Source organism: Piliocolobus tephrosceles, chromosome 14 (genome assembly GCF_002776525.5).
Source record: "Piliocolobus tephrosceles isolate RC106 chromosome 14, ASM277652v3, whole genome shotgun sequence".
Lineage (NCBI taxonomy): Eukaryota > Metazoa > Chordata > Mammalia > Primates > Cercopithecidae > Piliocolobus > Piliocolobus tephrosceles.
This window is the reverse complement of record NC_045447.1, coordinates 183,528-204,405: the sequence shown is the minus strand read 5'-3', so window position 1 is coordinate 204,405 and position 20,878 is coordinate 183,528. Positions and strand designations below refer to the sequence as shown.

General features: G+C 51.7%; 1 protein-coding gene across 3 annotated transcripts in view; it reads left to right on the top strand.

The window, feature by feature from the left end:
• Positions 1 to 20,878, top strand: part of CACNA1B (calcium voltage-gated channel subunit alpha1 B) — a 255,490-nt gene that overhangs the window by 178,490 nt on the left and 56,122 nt on the right. For 2 of the 3 annotated variants that reach the window (XM_023227714.2, XM_023227715.1), the window contains exons 25-32: positions 551 to 647; positions 2,389 to 2,549; positions 5,985 to 6,122; positions 6,302 to 6,503; positions 6,821 to 6,985; positions 7,330 to 7,440; positions 7,901 to 7,984; positions 17,917 to 17,922. In XM_023227714.2, the coding sequence (XP_023083482.1) occupies positions 551 to 647; positions 2,389 to 2,549; positions 5,985 to 6,122; positions 6,302 to 6,503; positions 6,821 to 6,985; positions 7,330 to 7,440; positions 7,901 to 7,984; positions 17,917 to 17,922 (964 nt within the window). The remainder of the gene's footprint in view (positions 1 to 550; positions 648 to 2,388; positions 2,550 to 5,984; positions 6,123 to 6,301; positions 6,504 to 6,820; positions 6,986 to 7,329; positions 7,441 to 7,900; positions 7,985 to 17,916; positions 17,923 to 20,878) is intronic. The other variant, XM_031934108.1, reaches the window with a different exon arrangement.

Genomic DNA, 20,878 nt, shown 5'->3' with positions numbered 1-20,878 from the left:
GACTTTTTCTCTTTCTTACTCTCCTTCCCCTATTCTGTCTTCCTGCTGTCAGTTTCATGTCAGCGGGAGGAATGTTAGGGCGACTGAGGAGATCTGTAGGGCAGAGGCCAGACAAGTCCCCTTTACCTCCCTCTAGCCAGCCCAAAAAGCAAGGAAAAAAGCCCTTCCAGAAGATTCTAGCCCTGGAAATGTGCTTGTGGGCCTCCACTTCTGGGTCTGCAGTCCTCGTGCAGGTCCCTTCTGTCCTCTTTTCCTGGAAGCTAGGGTGGGTGGGATGGGTGTCAGGGTGATGGTTCTTCTCCTTACGCACCAGATGCTGCTGCCCTGGTCCCAGCTCCTGTCCTTAGATGAGGCCTGGGCCAGGCAGCCTCTGGGAAGAGTCATGGTGGCCTGTGGCACCTGCAGGGCAAGGCCTCTGTTCATGTGTCCTCCACCCTGGAGGCTGAGACAAAATGCACAGGGGAGCAGGACCCAGGCCCTGGGGGGCCACGTGGGAGCTGGGCACACCCACGCCTCCTGCCTATCTGCATCTGTGGCTTCTCCCTTCTAGAGGATCCAAAGGGAAAGACATCAATACCATCAAGTCCCTGAGAGTCCTTCGTGTCCTGCGGCCCCTCAAGACCATCAAACGGCTGCCCAAGCTCAAGGTTGGAGCCTGGAGTTGGGGCTTGAGGGATGTGCTGTGCATGTGTGCATGTGTATGTGTGTGCATGAGTGTGTGTGCTCACATCACACCCCTGCGTGAGGGGGTTCGGCTCACTCAGCTGTAAGCCCCCATTATCCCAAGTAGACCTTGTTGCCAGCAGCCTCCTGTGAGAATCCTCCTTAGCCCAGCAGGACCACACAGCACAAGGTTTTTCTTCAGCAGCTGCAGTGCAGTATGGGAAAGGCTGCGGGACAGGCGCAGGGTGGTGGAGGGAGATGCTGGAGGTCAGGGACTTGGGACATTGGCTGCTGAGGGGGGGATGGGCACGGGCTGAGCTTCTGGATAAAGACAGAGTGTAAACCCACACGTAGGGCCACGAGAAACCTAGTCATTGTGAGCTTGTGCTCGGCCCTGTGTGAATTGCTTCACGTGCTTCACCTCACTTCATCTCCCAAACGATTCTTTTACTGGAAATCAAGCCATAGAGACCTGAGGCAATGTGGGACTTAGAGAAGAAAGTTTCGGCTCACTTCATCTCCCAAACCTTTATGCAGCAGATTCTTTTACTGGAAATCAAGCCATTGAGACCTGAGGCAATGTGGGACTTAGAGAAGAAGGTTTGCTTAGAACCTGTATGTGAAGGAGTGGGCTGGCAGGCAGCTGGGGAAGGCGTCAGAGGCCCACTGGGTCCAGGGAGGAGAGGCACCGAGTGGCGCTGTGCAGTGGTCATCCACAGTGTGCCAGGCTGCTTTGTGGGAGACAGTTGTGGCCCCACCTTCCCGTCACAGCCAGATCAGGGCAGCCTGGGAGGTGTCTTCCCAGCTCTGAGGGCAGCATCGTGTGCACAGGGAAAGCTGAGCTTCCAGGTTGGGAAAGACCCGAGAGAAAGCCTCAGGTTGTGATGGCTGATGACAGGCTGGCCTCGGGCCACAGAGCACATGTGTCTCTGTCCTGGAGCCTACTGATTTATCCTCAGTTTGCCCAAATTGCTTTCCTCAGGGGCAGGGTGCAAGTGCAGGGCAGAGCCTGGCTGTACTCTCTCTGCACGGGCCCAGCCCCGCCTGGTACAGCTCGGCCTGGGCTCCTGGTCATTCCTGTTTCCGTGTCTGAACTCTGACCTGTGAGGTCGGGCCTCCTAGGCATCCAGCCGCTGCCTCTAGCACCTCCTGCCCCTCCATCTGGGCCAAGAGGCCTCCCCTCACAAGAGACACAGCACTAGTCTTCTGTGTCAAGGAAGCTGGCGGTGGAGCCTCTCTGCGGTCAGGGGCCTGAGGGCCTTGCAGGGCCCTGGAATGCCTGTGGGCCACCTGGACCTCAGTGGTCCTCAGGTTTCCATCCTGTAGGTCCTCTCTTCTGGGTCCCTTCACATCCTTTCCTGCTTCTAGCCCCTCCCTGTGGTTCCATCTCCTGTCATGGCTCCACTCCTCTCCTCATGGCCCCACTCCTCTCCTCATGGTCCCCCCCCCCCCCCTTGCCCCCCCCCCCTCCTCCTGGCCCCGCCCCTCCCCTCATGGCTCCACCCCTCTCCTGGCTCCACCCCTCCCCATGGCCCTACCCTTCCCCTCATGGCCCCACCCTCCCACCGTGACTCCACCCCTTTCCTCATGGCCCCACCCTCCACCATGACTCCACCCCTTTCCTCATGGCCCCACCCTCCACCATGACTCCACCCCTTTCCTCATGGCCCCACCCTCCCACCATGGTTCCACCCCCTCATCATGGCTCCGCCCCTCCTCCTGCAGGCTGTGTTTGACTGTGTGGTGAACTCCCTGAAGAATGTCCTCAACATCTTGATTGTCTACATGCTCTTCATGTTCATCTTTGCTGTCATTGCGGTGCAGCTCTTCAAAGGGAAGTTTTTCTACTGCACAGATGAATCCAAGGAGCTGGAGAGAGACTGCAGGTAAACTGAGGCAGGGTGCAAGGTGAGACACACAGTCCCATGATGCAGACAACACTGGGAGTTCCCTTGGGATCAGGTGGAGCTGGTCACACGGCGTGGGAGACTCCACTGCGAGCATCACGGACCCTGCCTGAGGGCCAGGGAGGGGCTTGCTTGAGAAGTGCTAGTGTCACCACAGAAGACGGGAATGCATCCCCTCCCCAGCACCACACCAGGGGCCCCCAGCACTTCTTCCTCAGCAGGGTCAGGAACCAGGTATGTTCTGAGGGACACAGACATCCAGGGAGCTCAAGGTGCCCACTGGGCAGGGCTTCTCTAAGCCCTAGAGATCTTGGCTGGGCTGTAAGGCAGAGGGACTGCCCGATGACTGGAGCCACTGTCACTGTCCTAATGAGGCCTCAGAGCTTCTTGTGCCCAACCCCGCCTCCAGAGCAGACAGGAGAGGGGCCTTGGGGAAGAGCTGGGGAAAAGCTTGGTAGCTGCCGGTGTGGACCCTGGGCCAGGCAGTACCCACAGTGTCTTCCTGCCCACGCAGCACTGTCCCAGCTGCCTCTATGTGAATATTGTGCAGCTTCCTCCTATACTGGTGAGTGATGGGCACTTGGCTGTTTGCGGCTGGGAACGCGGCTGCACGTGCACATGTCCGCCAGGGAGCAGTAGCAGTTCAGGGAGATGTATCTGTCTAGGAGTGGAATTGCCAGGTCCTGGGTGTGTGTGTGCTCAGCCTTAGTAGATGCTGCCAGGCCCTTGTGTGAAATTACACTCTTTCCAGCCCCACATCCTAGCTAAATCTTGGTGTTTTCTGTCTTGCCTTTCTGGGTGTAGTGGTCATTCACCGTGGTTTAATTTTATACTTGTGAGATTGAGCCCACTTTCCTAGGGGGATTGGCTGCTTAGGTGTTCTTTTCTGGAAGTGTCTGCCTGTGGTCCTGTGTCTGCTGTCTGCTTCTTTCCTGTTGGTTACCAAGAATCATGTAATGTTCTGAACAGGAACTCTTTGTCACATGTACAGATCGTGGACGTCTTCTCCTCCTCTGAGTGGCGCTTTCTACTCTTTTAATGGTGTCTTTTAAAAAACAAAGTTCTTATTTCTTTTCTTTTTTTTTTTTTTGAGACAGGATCTCACTCTTTCGCCCAGACTGGAGTGCATTGCTGCTATTGCAGCTCAGTGCAGCCTCGAACTCTCAGGCCCAAGTAATCCTCCCTCCTCAACCTCCTGAGTAGCTCAGATGACTACAGGCACTTGCCACCATGCTTGGCTAATTTTTAAAATTTTTTGTTGAGACGAGGTCTTGCTATTTGCCAAACTGGTCTCGAACTCCTGGGCTCAAGCAGTCCTCCTGCCTTGGCCTCCCAGAGTGCTGGGATTATAGGCGTAAGCCACTGTACCCAACCCTAGTTCTTGATTTTAATATAGTCCAACTGATCCTTTTTGTTCTTTTATGCTAAGTACTCTTTATATGCTGTTTAAGAAATCTATCCCAAGGCCAGGCATGTTTTCTTGTGTTTTCTTCTGAAAAGTGTTATTTTTGCCTTTCATATTAAGATCTGCAATTTACTTGAAAGTTGATTTTTATGTGTTGCATGAGGTATGGGTTAAGATACATTTTCTGATGATAGATATCCAATTCACCCAGCATTATTTGTTTGAAAAGGTCATTCTTACCCAGTGTAATGGGGTTTAAAAAAAAAACAAAAACAAAAACAAAACAGCTTTAGGCTGGGTGCGGTGGCTTACACCTGTAATCCCAGCACTTTGGGAGGCTGAGGTGGGTGGATCACGAGGTCAGGCGTTGGAGACCAGCCTGGCCAACATAGTGAAACCCTGTCTCTACTAAAAATACAAAAAATTAGCTGGGTGTGGTGGCGGGCACCTGTAATCCCAGCTACTCGGGAGCCTGAGGCAGGAGAATCGCTTGAACCTGGAAGGCGGAGGTTGCAGTGAGCCAAGATTGTGCCACTGCACTGCAGCCCGGGTGACAGTGCGAGTCTCTGTCTCAAAAAAAAAAAAAAAAAAAAAAACCCCGAAAAACAAAATAACAGCTTTATTGAGGTATAACTGACACATTATACTGTTTGTTTATAACAATCCACTGAAAGTGTGCAATTAAGAGGTTTTTAGTGTGTTCACAGGTACACACAACCATTGCCACAGTCAATTTTAGAACACGTTTTCAACACCTCAAAAAAAAAAGAAAAATAAACCCGCACCTTTTAACTATCACCCCCTACGTCCCTGTCCCCACCCCTAGCCAACTAGGAATCTGTTTTTAATCTCTGTAACCCACTCTGTTCTGGACATTTTTTGTAAACTGAATGATACAGTGTGTGGTCTTTTGTGAGTGGCTTCTTCTGCGTGATGTTTTCAGGTTTGTCCACGCAGTGGCCTGTGTCAGAGCCTTGTTCCCTGTTACGGCTGAATATCTGCTCTCTGCTGTGCCACATTTTCCTTTTTCTTTCATCTGCTGATGAACATTGAGTTGTTTCTACCTTGTGGCTGTTATAAATGATGCTGTCATACGCTTTGTGTCCACATTTTTGTGTGGATCTGTTTTCGCTTCTCGTGGGTATGTACCTAGAAGTGGAATTAATGGGTGGTTGGGTAACTCTGTGTTTAACTGTTTGAGGAAATGCCAGACTATTTCCAAAGTGGCTAAAGCATTGTGTATTCCCACCAGCAATGCACGAGGGTTCTGATTCCCCATATCCTTGCCAACACTTGTTTTCCATCTTTTTAGTTTGGGTATTTTTAAACTTATAGCCGTCATCGTCCACGTGAAGTGGTATCTTGCAGTGGTTTTGATTTGCCTTTCCCTGATAACGACTGGTGTTGAGTGGCGTTTCATGTGCTTAATAGCCATTTGTGTATCTTCTTCAGAGGAGTGTCTATTCAGATCATTTACCCATTTTTTATTTGTTTTTTTTTTAAATTTATTAGGATAGTTACTTACATACTCTAAATACAACTCCCTTATCAGACAGAGGATTAGGAAATAAGTATTTTTTCCCATTCTGTGGATTTATCTTTTTACTTTCTTGATGTCCTCTAAGCACAAAAATGTCGGATTTTGATGCAGCCTAATTTATCTCTGTATTTTTTATTTTGTTGCTCGTGATTTTGGTGTCACATCTAAGGATCCATTCCCAGATTTGAGGTCATGAAGTTTTGCCCCTGTTTTCCTCTAAGCATTTTGTAGTTGTAGCGCCTTACACTTAAGTCTTGAATCCATCACGAGTTAATTTTTGTCTGTGGAGTAAAGTAGGGTCACATTCATCCTTCTGCATGTGGACATCCAGTTGTCCCAGCACAATCTGTTGGAGAGGCCATTCTTTCCGCACGGAATGGTTTCAGCACTCTCTTCAGTGTCGGTTGATACATGGGTTTATTTGGATCTTTTGTCTTTGCCCTCTAACCTCCCGTGTTCTTATTCCCAGGGGTCAGTATTTGGATTATGAGAAGGAGGAAGTGGAAGCTCAGCCCAGGCAGTGGAAGAAATATGACTTTCACTACGACAATGTGCTCTGGGCTCTGCTGACGCTGTTCACAGTGTCCACGGGAGAAGGCTGGCCCATGTGAGTGCTCATCCTGCTCTCCGTAGCTGGGGCAGGCAGCCCCTGAGCTTGGCCTCCCTTCCTCCCTCCATTCCTGGGCTCAGGCGTGGAAGCAGACCCATCCTTGTGATGCAGGTCTTGAGTTCTTAGGGCTGTCTCCTTTGGGGGTTCCCCTGACACATGCTGTCCTCTTGGCCCAGGGTGCTGAAACACTCCGTGGATGCCACCTATGAGGAGCAGGGCCCGAGCCCTGGGTACCGCATGGAGCTGTCCATCTTCTACGTGGTCTACTTTGTGGTCTTTCCCTTCTTCTTTGTCAACATCTTTGTGGCCTTGATCATCATCACCTTCCAGGAGCAGGGGGACAAGGTGATGTCTGAATGCAGCCTGGAAAAGAATGAGGTAGGTGGGTGCTCTGTGGAGTCTTGCAGTGGACAGTGTGAGCAGCACCATCAGGCTTTCCTCCTGCGCACAAATCACTCACAGCCGGGTCAGCTTTGGCTGCCACTGTCTGCCAACACAGGGGCAGGGCCTCCTTTCTCCTGCAGAGGGACCAGATTTGGTGGGTTGAGGCCTGCTTGGAGAAGGTCTGGGCTGCCTCAATTTGCCTTCTGTCATCAGGGCTCCCTGTGAGGGCTGGTGAGACGGGGCTGGTGCAGTAGATGCCATAGGGTAGGTTTTCTGCCTCTGAGTCTCTGTGCTCCTTTCTCCCCTTACAGAGGGCTTGCATTGACTTCGCCATCAGCGCCAAACCCCTGACACGGTACATGCCCCAAAACAGGCAGTCGTTCCAGTATAAGACGTGGACATTTGTGGTCTCCCCACCCTTTGAATACTTCATCATGGCCATGATAGCCCTCAACACCGTGGTGCTGATGATGAAGGTGTGTGGGGCTCAGCACGGAGGGGGAGCTGGCACCGCTAGGGATTGTGATCTGACCCTGAGGCTGAGTGGAGAGTCAGCCTTCTTCCTCCCGGCATGAGCCAAAGAGCAGTGGCCTTGCATCCTGGCCAGCATGGGATGCCTGTGGAATCCTGTTTTCCTTTGTTGTCTGTGGGCTGGGACAGTGGGGGGGCTCTGGGAGGACTCTTGGAGAGCAGGAGGGGGTGTCCCAGGCCTGGGCAGGCATGGAGTTCTGTCTGCCCCCCTTGCTTGGTCATGGTGGTCCCAGATGGGGTGTCTTGGGGCTGCCAAACCCATGGCCAACAGCATGTCTTCCCCGGGCAGTTCTATGATGCACCCTATGAGTACGAGCTGATGCTGAAGTGCCTGAACATCGTGTTCACATCCATGTTCTCCATGGAATGCGTGCTGAAGATCATCGCCTTTGGGGTGCTGGTACGTGCTTTGGTCTCCCCTTTGCCTTTTGACAGCCTGCATTCTGGCTCCCCGTCTGTAGGGCGACCTTTGGGGGCTCACAATTTGGAGCTGGGAATTCTCCGAGTACCCAGAGTGTGTGTGACACTACAGGGGCTCTGGGGAAGGGGCTGTTCTGACCCCCTCGGCTGCATAAGCTCTGCCCCCAGCCTAGGTCCTGGGAGGCCGGCAGGGCTGGGTTCTTCCTCTTTGGACACATGGCCCTTAGTCCTGCCTCTGCCCAGGCCCGGAGGTGTCTCTGTCCCTGGCTTTGACATCTGCTTAGCTGTGGCCTTGTGCTGTGCCCCCTGGGGTGGCCCGTCTGCCTTGTGCTCTGTGTCTGTCACCCTCACCCCTTTCCTGATCGGGGCCACCACCTATACCTCTTTACCGACAGAGCCCTCATCAGCCGCTGGCACTAACTACTCTTCTTTTTCTCTAGAACTATTTCAGAGATGCCTGGAATGTCTTTGACTTTGTCACTGTGTTGGGAAGTATTACTGATATTTTAGTAACAGAGATTGCGGTAAGTAGCATTTCTGTCCCTCCTTCAGGGTCCCCAGGTGGTTTCCTTCTAGAGGCTGCTCCCCTCAGTGCATCTCCAGGCCCTGTGTTGGCCTCTTCCTGGGTTCCCCAGGACCCCCTGGATGGACCTCCTGGACATGTGGAGGCTTCACTCCAGGGGTGGAGTTTAGGGATTGGGTGTTACCTCAGCAGATGTTCTTTCTTGAGTAAGAAAGTGGTTCTCAAAGATCTTTTGGGCCCAAGAGTTACCTGGAGCTCCATGGTAGCAACTAACCAAGAAGATGTGAGTCTTAAATTTGTATCTGTATAATGTGTATCTAACAAGGTGGTATCAAAAATCTATAAACTGAAACCAGTAAGGATATATATTTTAAAATATTGTCCCCCCACCGTCTTTCTCTCTCTCTCTCTCTCTCTCTCTCTATTTGGGGAAATACTCATTCTTATCAAACATATGTGGATTATACCTTAAAATTGCCCAGTGCTGGGATGTCAGCTTGTCTCAACAAATGCCAGAGCATCTGATCATAAAGCAACATTTTTTGAGTACAACACATTACACTGGAAATACATGGCAGAAATCTCGTTTGTTTGGTCTTATGTTGAATTTTCAAGAAGCAGATGCAGAAACGAGCACTCATGTGAAAGTTACTTCTTAAGTAGTGTTCCCAGTAGAAACCAGCAGAGGGGTGTGGGGAAATGGGTGGTAAGAGAAGGACCAGCAGTGCTGCGTCCCAAGCTGTCCTGGTGGGTCAGTGTGGGTCATCTCCCAAGGGACTTCTGGCAGCAGCTTAGGTCGCACCTCAGAGCTATCCCTGCTGGAAAGGGAGCTGCAACGTGTTTGCCTCTGCACCCTCCGCAAGGCATTAGGCTGAGGGCTGCACCTGGGTTGTCAGTTCTCAGATGCTTCCGGCTCCCCGAGTAAGCCACGAGTACTGTGAAGGAGCCTCTGCACCCAAACTGTTAGGGCTGAAGGAACGTCTGACACCATCAGGAGGACCTGCCAGAGTCCCGGGGCTCCTTCCTGTTCTGCCCACACTTCACATTGGGTTCACTGTGCTCATTCTTCAGGATGTTGCTGGTCATGGTCTCTGGGAGACAGAGCAGACCTCCCTCTGCTGTGCTGGTCCAAGCAGAGCTGATGTTCATCATCCCGTTCCCCCCACCACCCTTTCTAGAGCTCCTGACCTGTGGCCAGCCTTCTGCTGCACTGGTTGCTGGCCTGGTGGGATGACCAAGACCCTCAGCTCTGTGCATCCCCTGTCCCTACTTGCTGCCATTCCTTTGTCCAATCCTGGCTGCTGTAGTAATCCAGTCACAGTGGAGACTGCTCCTAGGAGCATGTTCATAAGAGCATGCAGAAAGGTGCAGTGAAGCCCCTGATTCCCAGAACTATGCAGTGGCAGCTCTGCCCTTCACAATAGTGAGGGTCAGCTGATCTGGCCAGCATGGACACTCTTTGTGATGCCTGCTGGCCTTCTGGCACAAGCAGCCCCAAGTGACCAGGTGGCCACCATGGCTTTTGGTGTTGGGTGATAGAACCTTCTCCACCTGTTTGAACCAGGGCCTCTAGATTTGCCAGACCTAAATTAGGGGAAGATGAGCACAAAATGCCTACTGGGTTTCTGGAGCAATGGTGAGAGGGGCCACTTCTCCTTTCACCATTTCCTCGATCCGTGCATTTTACTGATTGGGCACCCAGTGCCATCGATTGGCCATTGGTTCCTCTTGAAATATGGCAGCCCAACCCCATGAAGTGTTTCACCAAGCCAGCATTTTATCTCTGCCTTTAAGGTCAGGGCAGCATCTCCTGAGTGGTGTTGCATTAGATGGTCCAGTGGACCCTGAGGCCACCTGGCTCACATGCATCTCCTGCGTGTGCTCCGAGCTGATGTTATATGAAATCCTGTGTTGGGAAATGTCTGACACCAGCCCTGGGATGCTAGTGCTGCCATGGTGCTGCACAAGGAAAGCAGACCCACACCTGGGATGTGGGTGGATCCCGGTTGAGACAAATCACTGCCCTTTCCAGGAGAAGGAGATCTGATACAGTCGGCTTACCACTAGGTGGCTGGTTGACAGCCACAAGGCATGGCACCAAATGGAGGCCCAGTGTTGCTCTCTGCTCACCTCAGGTAGATAATCGTCAGTGGTCATGGCTGGATCATCTGCTGAGAGGCTCTTGGCCATCATGGCCACCCTATCCAGAGGTCTGCTGTGTGGACAATGGGGCTGGTGAGGACAGAGGCTAGCCGATATATGTTGGTCAACTTATCCCAACGCTTGGTTTTTAGTGCCCCATGGTGAGCATTGGTTCGCAAAACAAAGGCCGGTACCCCATGCCTGTTCCCAAGGCCTGTCTGTCTGCCTCTCCCCTAGACCTTATTCCCTCCAGGGTCCTGACCAGCCGTTTGTGCCTGCCTCAGACCTTGTTATCCTCAGCACAGGCAGCTTGTTTTCCCCCACACACGGAGCTGACCAGGTACCCTGCCCAGAGCTCTGCTCCACCACTGTCTGTCAGGCTGTTCCCATGTGAGGCTGTAGTGAGGCCTGCACCAGTACACCAAGCAGCCCATCCACAAGCCAGGTCTGCGTTTCCCCCTAAGTTGTAGTGAATCCCTATGAAGTGATGGCAGGGATGAGGTGAGGACGTCATTGGTCAACAGAGGTGCGTGTCGTGGTAATGGTGGGAGTGAGGTGAGGACGTCATGGTCAACAGAGGTCTGTATCATGGTGATGGCGGGAGTGAGGTGAGGACGTCATGGTCAACAGAGGTGCGTGTCATGGTGATGGCAGGAGTGAGGTGAGGACGTCATTGGTCAATGGAGATGCGTGTCATGGGGGATTGGCCACATGTTGGGTGCTGTGTTCTCTAGATATGCTTGGGTTTGGTCACAGAGGTCAGGAGCCCTTCCCTTGTTCACTGGGCCTGTGGTGGTCTGACAGCACACCACTATGGGGAGATGCTTTGGTGTCATAGACAGCGATGTCTCTTGGTGACACACACAGCTGCCACCAGGGCCAGGAGCTAGGTTGGGCCCTCTCGTTATGCTTCCGTTCTGTAGATGGCGTGGCCTGCTCCCAAATGCTAGATGTCTGCACTGAGTTATCTGTGGAGGCTTTCCCAGGACTTTACCCCGTGTCCTTACCTACCACATACACACCAAGGACCCTGGGGGCTGCTGGGTTTTGTGGCCAAAGTGGCAGGGCCACTGCTGTCACATCATGGGTCTGTTAGAGACCCCACTCATGCTCTGAAACCTCTCAAACGTGGCAGCGTTTTGAGTCACAGCAGTATTTCCTAAGTGGCTTATACCATCTCCAGAACGCAAAGCAACCTACCTGCAGTAGAAATGTGAGGTGTAATCACTAACTTGTCTCTTACCTTGGAGTCCTTGTCCTGGCATAGCCAAGACCATCGGACCCCTAAAAACTTCACTGATGTGGAAAGTCCATGAATCCTTATAAGATTCGTCAGGGCATCTGATCTAAGTAATATAATGTCATCAATGTTGTGGACCAATGTGGGTTTGAAGAATGTCTTGGTCAGGCATAGTGGCCCACACCTGTGATCTCAGGGCTTTGGGAGGCCAAGGCAGGAAGATCACTTGAGTCTAGGAGTTGGAGACCAGCCTAAGCAAGGTGGCGAGACCCTGTCTCTGCAAAAAATTTAAAAAATTAGCCAGGCATGGTGACACACGCCTGTAGTCCCAGCTACTCAGGAGGCTGAGGTGGGAGGATCGCCTGAGCCCAGGAAGTCAAGGCTGCAGTGAGCTATGATTGCATCACTACACTCCAGCCTGGGCCACAAAGTGAGTCCCTGTCTCTAAAAAATAAAAATAAGAATTCTAAATGATTAAGAGTCCCTTTGGACCGTGTTGTGACATAGGGTCAGACCGTGAATGTCTGCTGTGCATGCAAACTGCTTCTGACCCTGCCTAGCAGTGACTGCTGAAGAGTGTGCTCACCAGGTTGGCACCTGTGTGCCAAGTCCCAGAGGCTGAGTAGATCTGTTCTTTAAAGATACCAAATCTCCCACAGCACTGGGTACTGTGCTTGGGTTATTTGGGGAGTAGTCCACTGTGATCCATTGTGATCCAGTTTTCTTGCACGGTCCATATTGGTGAATTGAATGGGAATGGGGTGTAGACCAACCACCCCTTTATATTTTAATTATCAAGGTGGCACTAACCTCTCCATGCCATACTGGATGCAGTGTTATAATTTACTGTTTTGGCTGGGGGGTGTCGGTGTTGAGGACTTTCCTATTGTTATGTCGAATTCACATGTTGAGGGGCCAGTGTGGCAGGTTCTACCAGTTAGGACGAGGCAAATGAACACCAGCTTTGCCTGGGCACACGAGACCACTGAGAGACGGGCCTGGGCCAGGGATTCATTGGTGTCCCGGCCCCTGTGCACACTCTGACATGGAGCCACAATCTCATTTTAGTTCCTTGGCATCAGTGTTATCTTGGACCTTGTATCCAACAGCCTTCAAAACATCCAGGGATTCTTCTTTCTCCAGTGTGCAATTTCTCAAGTAAACAAGCTAGATCTCCTTGGGGAGGGGCAGATGAATGACTGCTGTCTAGACTCCCTCTTGTGTTGCAGCATTCTTCTGCAAGGGGGCCCCGTCTCTCCTCTAAGCTATGGACCCTGTATCTGGAAACTGACTGGTTGAGAGACAGAGAGGGAGTGTGTTTGTCCACTGTGGTGGCTGATACCAGCCTCTGCTCACTTACTTTGATTCCTTTGAGTTCCATATTTACGGACGTTCATCTCAAGGAGCATCCTTGTTGGCGCTGCCCCTCTGTCCTGCCCTAGGAATGTCACGGCTGATTAGCTGCCACCGTGGACCTTTGCAGGTCAGGGCTCTTGGTTGCCATTGAGGCCTTGCCGCCCACTGTGGTGGTTCCAGGCAGCTAACTGTGGAAGGGAGCCATCCTCATGTGATTGTGGGCTGCCATGGAGACTCTGCAGCTCCAGAGCCTTCTCTTCTGCCTAAAAGAATCCCTGCTCCGTGACAGTGTCTCCTCCCATCAACCCTGGCCTGCAGGAGATAACCACCAGGGACCTTGTGCGTGATGCCAGTGCCCTCCTCCCAAAATGCTCTGAGAAGCTGGTTGGCTCATGGGCACTTAGATCGTACATGATAGGTTCTTTCTAGCATGCCCACCTCTCTGAGCCTTGTGGTCCTGTGCTCAGCATCTGCCCAGGCAGTTCTGGCACCCCCACCTCGTTTAATGTGGGCCATGAGGTTTTCTAAGCTCCTGGGGGTCATCCCCGCAGCCTGTCAGCACCTGCTTCAGGTGCCCTTGCCCAGGGCATTGGATCCTGAGTCATGGGAGAAAGCTCCCCTACATTAAAAATAGTTTTTTATCCAGCCTGTCTAACACCCATCCTCATCCAGTCCCTCCCACCATGGTCCTCCCACACTCCTCCCACACATACCCATTACATCACACAGCCCTTCACTGAGCAGCCTCGGTTTCTCACTCGGCAGGACCACCGCTTCCCCAGGCAGCCTGTGTGAAAACTCGAGTTGTGAGTCTAGTGGCCAGTGTGGGAAGTGAGGTGGATCTTGGGGAGAGTGAGCACCATTGTGGAAAGCATCCACCTCAGCTGAGACTCCTGCAGGTATTCAGGCAAGACAAAGTGAGGTCCTCCGGCAGGGAGGGGACGCTCCTGCAGGCCCAGGCAGTCCCGGGGCATCTGAGAACTCTGTGTTGGGGGCACGCCCACACTGGTGTTCCTGCTCTGCATGTCCGGCCTGCCCTCCCTCGCCGGGTGCTGACGCTGGAGCACGAGAGACTTGTGGAGGCCTCTCCAGAGCCCTGGTCCTCCCTTGAGTCCCGGGCTGGTCAGCACAATCCACCACAGACCACAGTTGTGTTATGCTTGGAGTTGCTAATTGACAACTTACACTTGTAACTTTTTTTCCCCAGAGCAACTGGGGGCACTTAGCTATGGTTCACCAGCTCTACCGTCCTTGCAGTGCCCATTCCTGACAGCCTGTGGATGCTCATGATGTCTTGCAGCATCGTTATTGCACCCCTTTCAACCCTTTACAGCTTTACCCAAGATGAAGGTTTCAGCAGTTTTAATGCTACAGCACAGCGGGAGTTACTGTCACCTCACTTACCACCCACCAACAGAGGAGAATCTGGCCAGTGAGCCACTCCCCAAGGCTCCATCCTTAGAGTCAGCTTCCAAGGAACCACCTCTGGTGCCACCTGTCTTTGGATCAGAACCTGTGATCCAAATGTGATTTTTTAGGAAATGTTTCCAGGAATAGTTGGTGAGGAGGGGGGCAGTTGGATAAGGAAGAGATCCAGCTTCAAGCAATTCCATGTAATTTGGGCTCCTTCCTTCAGGGGAGCTCTGAGGGTGGTGTGGATGCCACATCAGAGTTGTTCCAGTGAGGGGCAGGAAAGTGCAGCCTGGGCTCCTCCTGCAAAGCAGGTTCTGGCAGCCTGTGGGAATTCCACATCAAGAGACCCAAGTGGGCCAGGCACGCTGGCTCAAGCCTGTACTCCCAGAGCTTTGGGAGGCTGAGGTGGGAGCATCGCTGGAGCCCAGGAGTTCGAGGCTGCCCTGAGTTATGATTGTACCATTGCACTCCAGTCTGGGCAACGGAGCAAAACTCTATCTCTAAAAAGAGAGAGAGAGAGAGAGAGAGGCGGGGAGGCAGGAGGAGAGAGACAGAGGGAGAAGGAGAGACAGCTGCTGCTGGGTGTGAAAGTGCACTGGGAGCCAGTGTGGACAGAAGCAAAGTGATCACAGGGCCTGTGTGGCTGAAGCACGGTACCTTCTCACTTTTGAGGAAAGAAATTTCTGACTAAGTCATGGGTAAAAGATGAAATGATGGAAATTAGAAAATATAAACAACAGAAAAACAATGAAAATACTATATATTAAAGCTCATGAGATAACAGCTGAAACAGTACTTGGAAAGAAATTCATAACCTTAATGTTTATATTAGGAAAAGAAAACAATGTAAAAAATTAATGAGTTTAGCATCTAACTTTAAAAGTTAGAAAAAGAACAACAGAATAAGCTCAATAAAGTAGAAGAAAAGTCTAAGAATAGAAATTAAGAAAGTAGAAACCAAAGACTAGAGAGAATCAAAGTCTAAACTTGGTTCTTTAAAGACTTAAAAATTGACACACCTCTGGCAAGATTAATCAAAGAAAAATAAGAAGGTGAAATATATGATGTAAGGCAGAGAAAAGGATCATGATGGCAGGTACAGGAGAGATTAACGTGAATAAGGTGAAGGAGAATATTGTGAACAGTTTATTCCGGTACATTTGAAAACCGAGGTAAGTGAACACATTACTAGGAAAATGTAAATGACCGAATCTGACAGAAGAAGAGAGAAAAACCCTAAATGGTTCTTTATTAAAGCATTAAAGAAGATGAGTCAACAAACAATCTTCCCATAAAGAAAACGCCAGATTTTAGTGGTCTTACACATTAGGTTTCTACCTAAAATATAAGGAAGGACAATTCCACTCTTAAACAGATTTTTCTAGAGAACAGAAAAAGAGTGAACATTCTCTAACTAGGCTAGTATAATGTTGACGTTAAATTTTTTTAAAAGAAGAGAAGGCCAGGTGCAGTGGCTTAGGCCTATAATCCTAGCACTTTGGGAGGCCGAGGTGGGCAGATCACCTGAGGTCAGAAGTTCGAGACAAGCGTGGTTAACATGGTGAAGCCCCGTCTCCACTAAATATACAAAAATTAGCCAGACGTGATGGCGCACCCCTGTAATTCTAGCTCCTCGGGAGGCTGAGGCACAAGAATCGCTTGAACCCAGGAAGCAGAGGTCGCAGGGAGCTGAGATTGCACCACTGCACTCCAACCTGGGCGACGGAGTAAGACTCTTTCAAAACATCTAAATAACCAGAACTCTGGCACTGCTGGTAGGCGTGCCAGCTGGCACAGCCTCTGGGAGGGCTCAGCAGCACCTCGAAAGTTGGACAGGTGAACTCAGTAACTGTACTCCTAGGCATGTATCTCAGAGGGCGTCTGCATAGATGACCACCAGAGGCATCTTCACACCAGTGTTCCTGGCACCAGTGTTCTGCCAACCAGAGGCATCCGAGTGCCCGTCGGTAATAGAATGTACCCGTTGTTAGCGTTGCTAATGCAGTGAAGGGCCGCATAGCAGTGAAAATATACAAATGATGTGAAATTGAGCTCCCCACTGGAAACACAGCTTTGGGGGGTTTCTGTGTGTGCGCCCCTTTCCAGTGACATCAGTGTGGATGCTTCTCAGAAACAGTTTGCTGTCAGAACACAGGTGTGCGCAAGTCACAGAAGCCTGCGAACGGCCGGATCCCACAACAAAGGCCAGGAACAGGCAAACAGAATGCATTTTCAGAGTTTATGGTAAAGCTGAAAAGACAAGCCGTGATTAACAAGAAGGAAGGGTAGTTGCTGCATCTGCAGAGGAGGCAGGGAGACCCAAGAAGGGCTTCAGAAGTGATGGTGATGTTCCGTTCGTAAAGCTGGGTGATGAATATGTATAGATACCTGGTTTTACTTTTCTTTAGAATATTTATGCATAATCTTTTATGTGACATGCTTTATGATTTAAAAAAGTTAATGATGTGAGTAATCCAAGCAAAAAAGCTGAAATCTGCCATTTAATCAGAAAAATCAAGAAAGTTTAGTCCGCTGGTGTTGCGTTTCCCCGTGGCTGCCTCCTCCCTGTGCGTCTCACGCAGAAGCAGTTAGTCCCAGTGCACTTTCCGAGAGGCACAAGTGGGCTGCATTGCTGACTCCTAAGGCTTCCTCTTTGGAAACAGAAACCTTTATTCATCAAATAAAGTGATAGAAACATTGAGCTCCCAGCTGTAAGGACAGAGCTTGGTGGGGAGGGGTGGTTTGTGCATGTGTGCGGCTCCTTTCCAAGAGGGGCGAGGACTGCTGACTGCTGGCTGACATCAGAGATGTGCAGAGAGCCCCAGTGCCCAGCCGGGTTCTAGGGAAACCTCCTCACACCCCAAAAAGGCCCTGGCATAGGGCAGAGGCCTTAATAGAAGGCAGATGCCTGCTGCAATGCAGGCAGCCAGAATAACCCACACTCCGTCCCTCTGCTGCGAGACAGTCAAGGCTGGGGCTGTTTGTGGTCGTTTCAGACCTTGGTTCAAGCAAGCCCTCCTTGGCAGCCCCTGCCAACCCTGGACAACCAACCCAGCAGGTGGGGGCCTGAGAGCTGTCGGTTGGAAAGCTCAGGTGTCCCCTTGCCACCCTTGCTCCTGGAGCCCAGGTCGTCTCCTGTTCTGCCCGGAGGAGAAAAGATGAAGGGAAAGCCATCGTGTGGACTGATGGTGCTTTGTTTTGTCTGTGTGTCTGTTTTTCATTTGGAGCCACTTCATATGTTTACTTTGTGAATGCACTTTTTTTTCTTAGGCAAAAATATGACTGTCAGTTCCCATCCCCAACTTAAAAATCAAAATAGAGTTTTAGCAAGGGCACCCAGAGAGAGGGCTCCAAGCAAGCACGAAACTGACATTGATTTCTTTGCCTGGAAATAAAAAAAAAAATGTGTCTGTGAGTCATCTTTGGATTTGCATTACAAACAAGAATGCAAATGAATGCCACCTTGTCTGCATAATCTACAGACTTCAAAAATATGTTTTGATCTGATATATTTTAAGAAAAATATGCAGTTTACCAAAATCCTAAAATTTTCTAGTTAAGTAATCAGAGTTTGAGTTTTTGCTTGTGTTGATGACTCATTTTCTCTTTTGTTTTCTGTTTTTGTTCTTGATTTATCTTAACCTACCTGCTGACTCACGCCATCCAACCAACATACAATGCGAAAACCCATGTCTCCGTCTGTATGTTGTGCACCTGCTGCTCACACCTCCCCAATTTGTAAATAATACGCAAATATCCATCCATGAAAACATCACATGTAGGAAACGGTTGGTTTCACAACTCTGAACGGTTCTTGCAAGTCCTTGCTTTGCTTGCTCAGCTCCCCTCCTGCCCTCTGGTTCCTGGGACTCTAGCCCACTGCCCTCTGGGCGTGTGGTTCGATGCGGCTGCACCCACTCACCTCTGGCCTGCTCCCTCCCTCAGCTGTGGGCGTCCAGCAGGGCTTCTGAGGGCCCTCCTGGCAGCAGTTTGATTCTGGGAACTGGCCTTGGGCGGGGCTTCCCTGAGACCTGCCCAAGGAGAGGGAGATGGGGTTTCTGGAGTGGGTAAATGTCAAGGGCAGTTTTTTCTGTTGGGACTGGCTCAGATTTGGGGAGGCTTTGAGGGACATGAGTTTGTCCCTGATCCCTGCGAGTCCATGGTTCCTGTTGCACAGCCATCTCCCACCTGCTGTGTCCCCATTGTGCCAGTCGAGAAGGCTCGCCTCTGCCCAGGTGGCCTCTGCAGAGTCCCCTGTAGCATCTGTCCTTCCTGGACTGACCTGCCTTGGGGTGGGCGGGGTCAGGCCTGGGGTTCAGGGCTCAGGGGCAGGGCTTAGAGTCTTTGTCTTCATGATTCAGAAGGGTTCTTGTAGGGCTGAGTAGAAGAAGGGGGCTCTGCCCCTAGAGGCAGTGGAGCCCAGGCTCCCCCATTCGCATGTCACTGAACTGTGTGTGCGCCTCGGTCAGCAGGCTTATGTGGAGTGCGGGTCCAACGGGAGCTTCCTGCTGGGTCTTCGGGAATTTTAGAGCCAAGATAGTTGGTAACCGACCAAACTTTAGCTGTGACTGTGGAAATTAATGTAAAGTAGAAGATATTTGAGAGTCACGTAAAAGTGAATGTTTGTGATACAGCGATTCACAGTTGTGCGGAAGAGCTTGCGTTTTGAGAAAATACCATTTGATGCTGCAGAAACACCCAGGTGATGCCATCTGCACGCATCCAGCTTGTGCCAGTCAGGCCCCTGCTCAGTGTCACCTCCTCAGAGAGCCCTTCCCCACACTGTCTGTCCCGTCCTCTCTCTCCACCGCAATCCACGCCTGATGTGTTACTCATGCACGTGCACGTCCCTTTCCCGTCTTCAGTCGCCCGTCTCATTAGAGTGACGACTGAGTGGGAGCCACGTAGCAGTTTTTCTGCACCTGGTGGGCCTTGTCCTCTGGCGTGGTACCTGGCCCACATCGTGGCCCACAGATCTGGGTGGGGTGCCCAACTGACACTCGGGACAAGCCCTCACTTCTGTGTGACTCTGGCCAGAGGCTGCAGTGGTCTTGGATACAGGGTCAGTGGGTCACTGTCGTGGCATGGTGTCCCGCAGTGCTAAGTGCAATTTTAAATCCCTTTTCTCAAGTGCTCCCCACCTCCTGGACGGGGTATCCCCATGTTTCTACTTTGTGATTGAGAAAGGTGAAGATTGAAGGGTTAGGGACCATTGTCCCATTAAGGTGAGTCAGCCGCCATGTTGAGGGCACAATAATGTGCCTTTGGGGCGCCACAGACCTTTTCCCACTCGGGGAAGTAAGGGAGGGCCTGACCTTGAAGTAGGTGTGGCTGCAACAGAAGCCATGGACTCTCTGAGGATGGGGCAGGCTGTGTCTGCCTCCGAGGGGCTGGTCATGGAGTCTGTGAGGATGGGGCAGGCTGTGTCCGCCTCCGAGGGGCTGGCTGAGACCAGAGGTGACGGTGCAGGTGCACGGCATGGTGCTGCTTGTGCTTCTGTCCCTTGCTCTCCTGCATGCAGCTGGCATGGTGCCCGGCCTGCCACGCTGTGCTCGAACATCTGTGGCTGCCGTCACCGTCTGTCTTCACAGCTCTCCAGGGCGCCCGTCTCCTGCCCCCAGCCTCTCCTGACTACCCACGGGAGCCCCAAGAGAAGCCAGGAGGAAGAGGGGAATGTGGGTCTCCACAAAAGCAGAAAGTGATGGTGGCTGAGGTTGGCATTCATGCGTTAAGTCATTTGGACAAACTTACTCTCCACGCACCTGCCCTGTTGTCTTCCAGTCCTTCCTTCATATGCGGCAACCTTTATTTTCCCCAGTGTCTTCAGGAAATCTTGTCTGTGCCGCTGCCTGACCATGCTGTGAACCAGCGGGTGCTGTGTTGCCCCAGTCCCTGCCCCTCCAGACCCGTTGAGCACATGGTTTCAGAGTGGGATCCTCCAGCCCCCGGCTCTGTTTCATCATCTTACATAAGGGTCTCCTGACACTGGAGACTGCGGCCCTCCACCCGTGCACCCATGTTTCTAAGATGGCTGGCTGCTCTGTGGGTCCTCGTGGCCCAGAGTTCTTGGCCATCTTGTCTACCACGGAGATTTTATTTCCCTGGCACAAGCAGGTTATGGAGCTACGGGTACACTTGTGGTGCCCTCTGGGGTCACACCCTGAGGTGTACTGCTGCCGCCTTGCTGATTTGGATCATAGCCCATCCTTGTGCCCACTGGCCACAGATATCATTCAAAACCAGTCCTGCTCCCACTGTTCCAGCATCCCGCCTGAGAGCCAGTCCCTCGCGTTGAGTCGTCAGCCGTCCTGCCCTTGCGAGTGGAAGTGGCAGACCCAGGCAGAGGGTCCTCTGAGTACGGGTTGGGCCACTGTCCCTGCAAGGAAGAGTGAGGCCCACCCCTCCACTAATGCCTCATTCCCACATAATGGTAGCCCTGGAGAGGCAGGACGCTCTGCCAGGCCCTCACCACCTCTGCACCTGCACGTGCTCCTGCTGCTGCTGTCTCATTCGACATCTGTGTTCTCTTTATTTGATGACTGAATCTGACAACACGAACGTGTCTCTGAGCCTGAGCTGCTTGCATATTTTAAATGCTGCAGTGGCAGGAAGCTGCTCTCAGGCTGTGTGTGGGCACCTGACCTCTAGGTAGACAGAGGGCAGAAAGCCTCCTGGGTCCACAAGCACCCCCATCTGTGCATGGACGCCTCCCCAGAGCCGGCTTCCCTGAAAGGGATGTGCCAA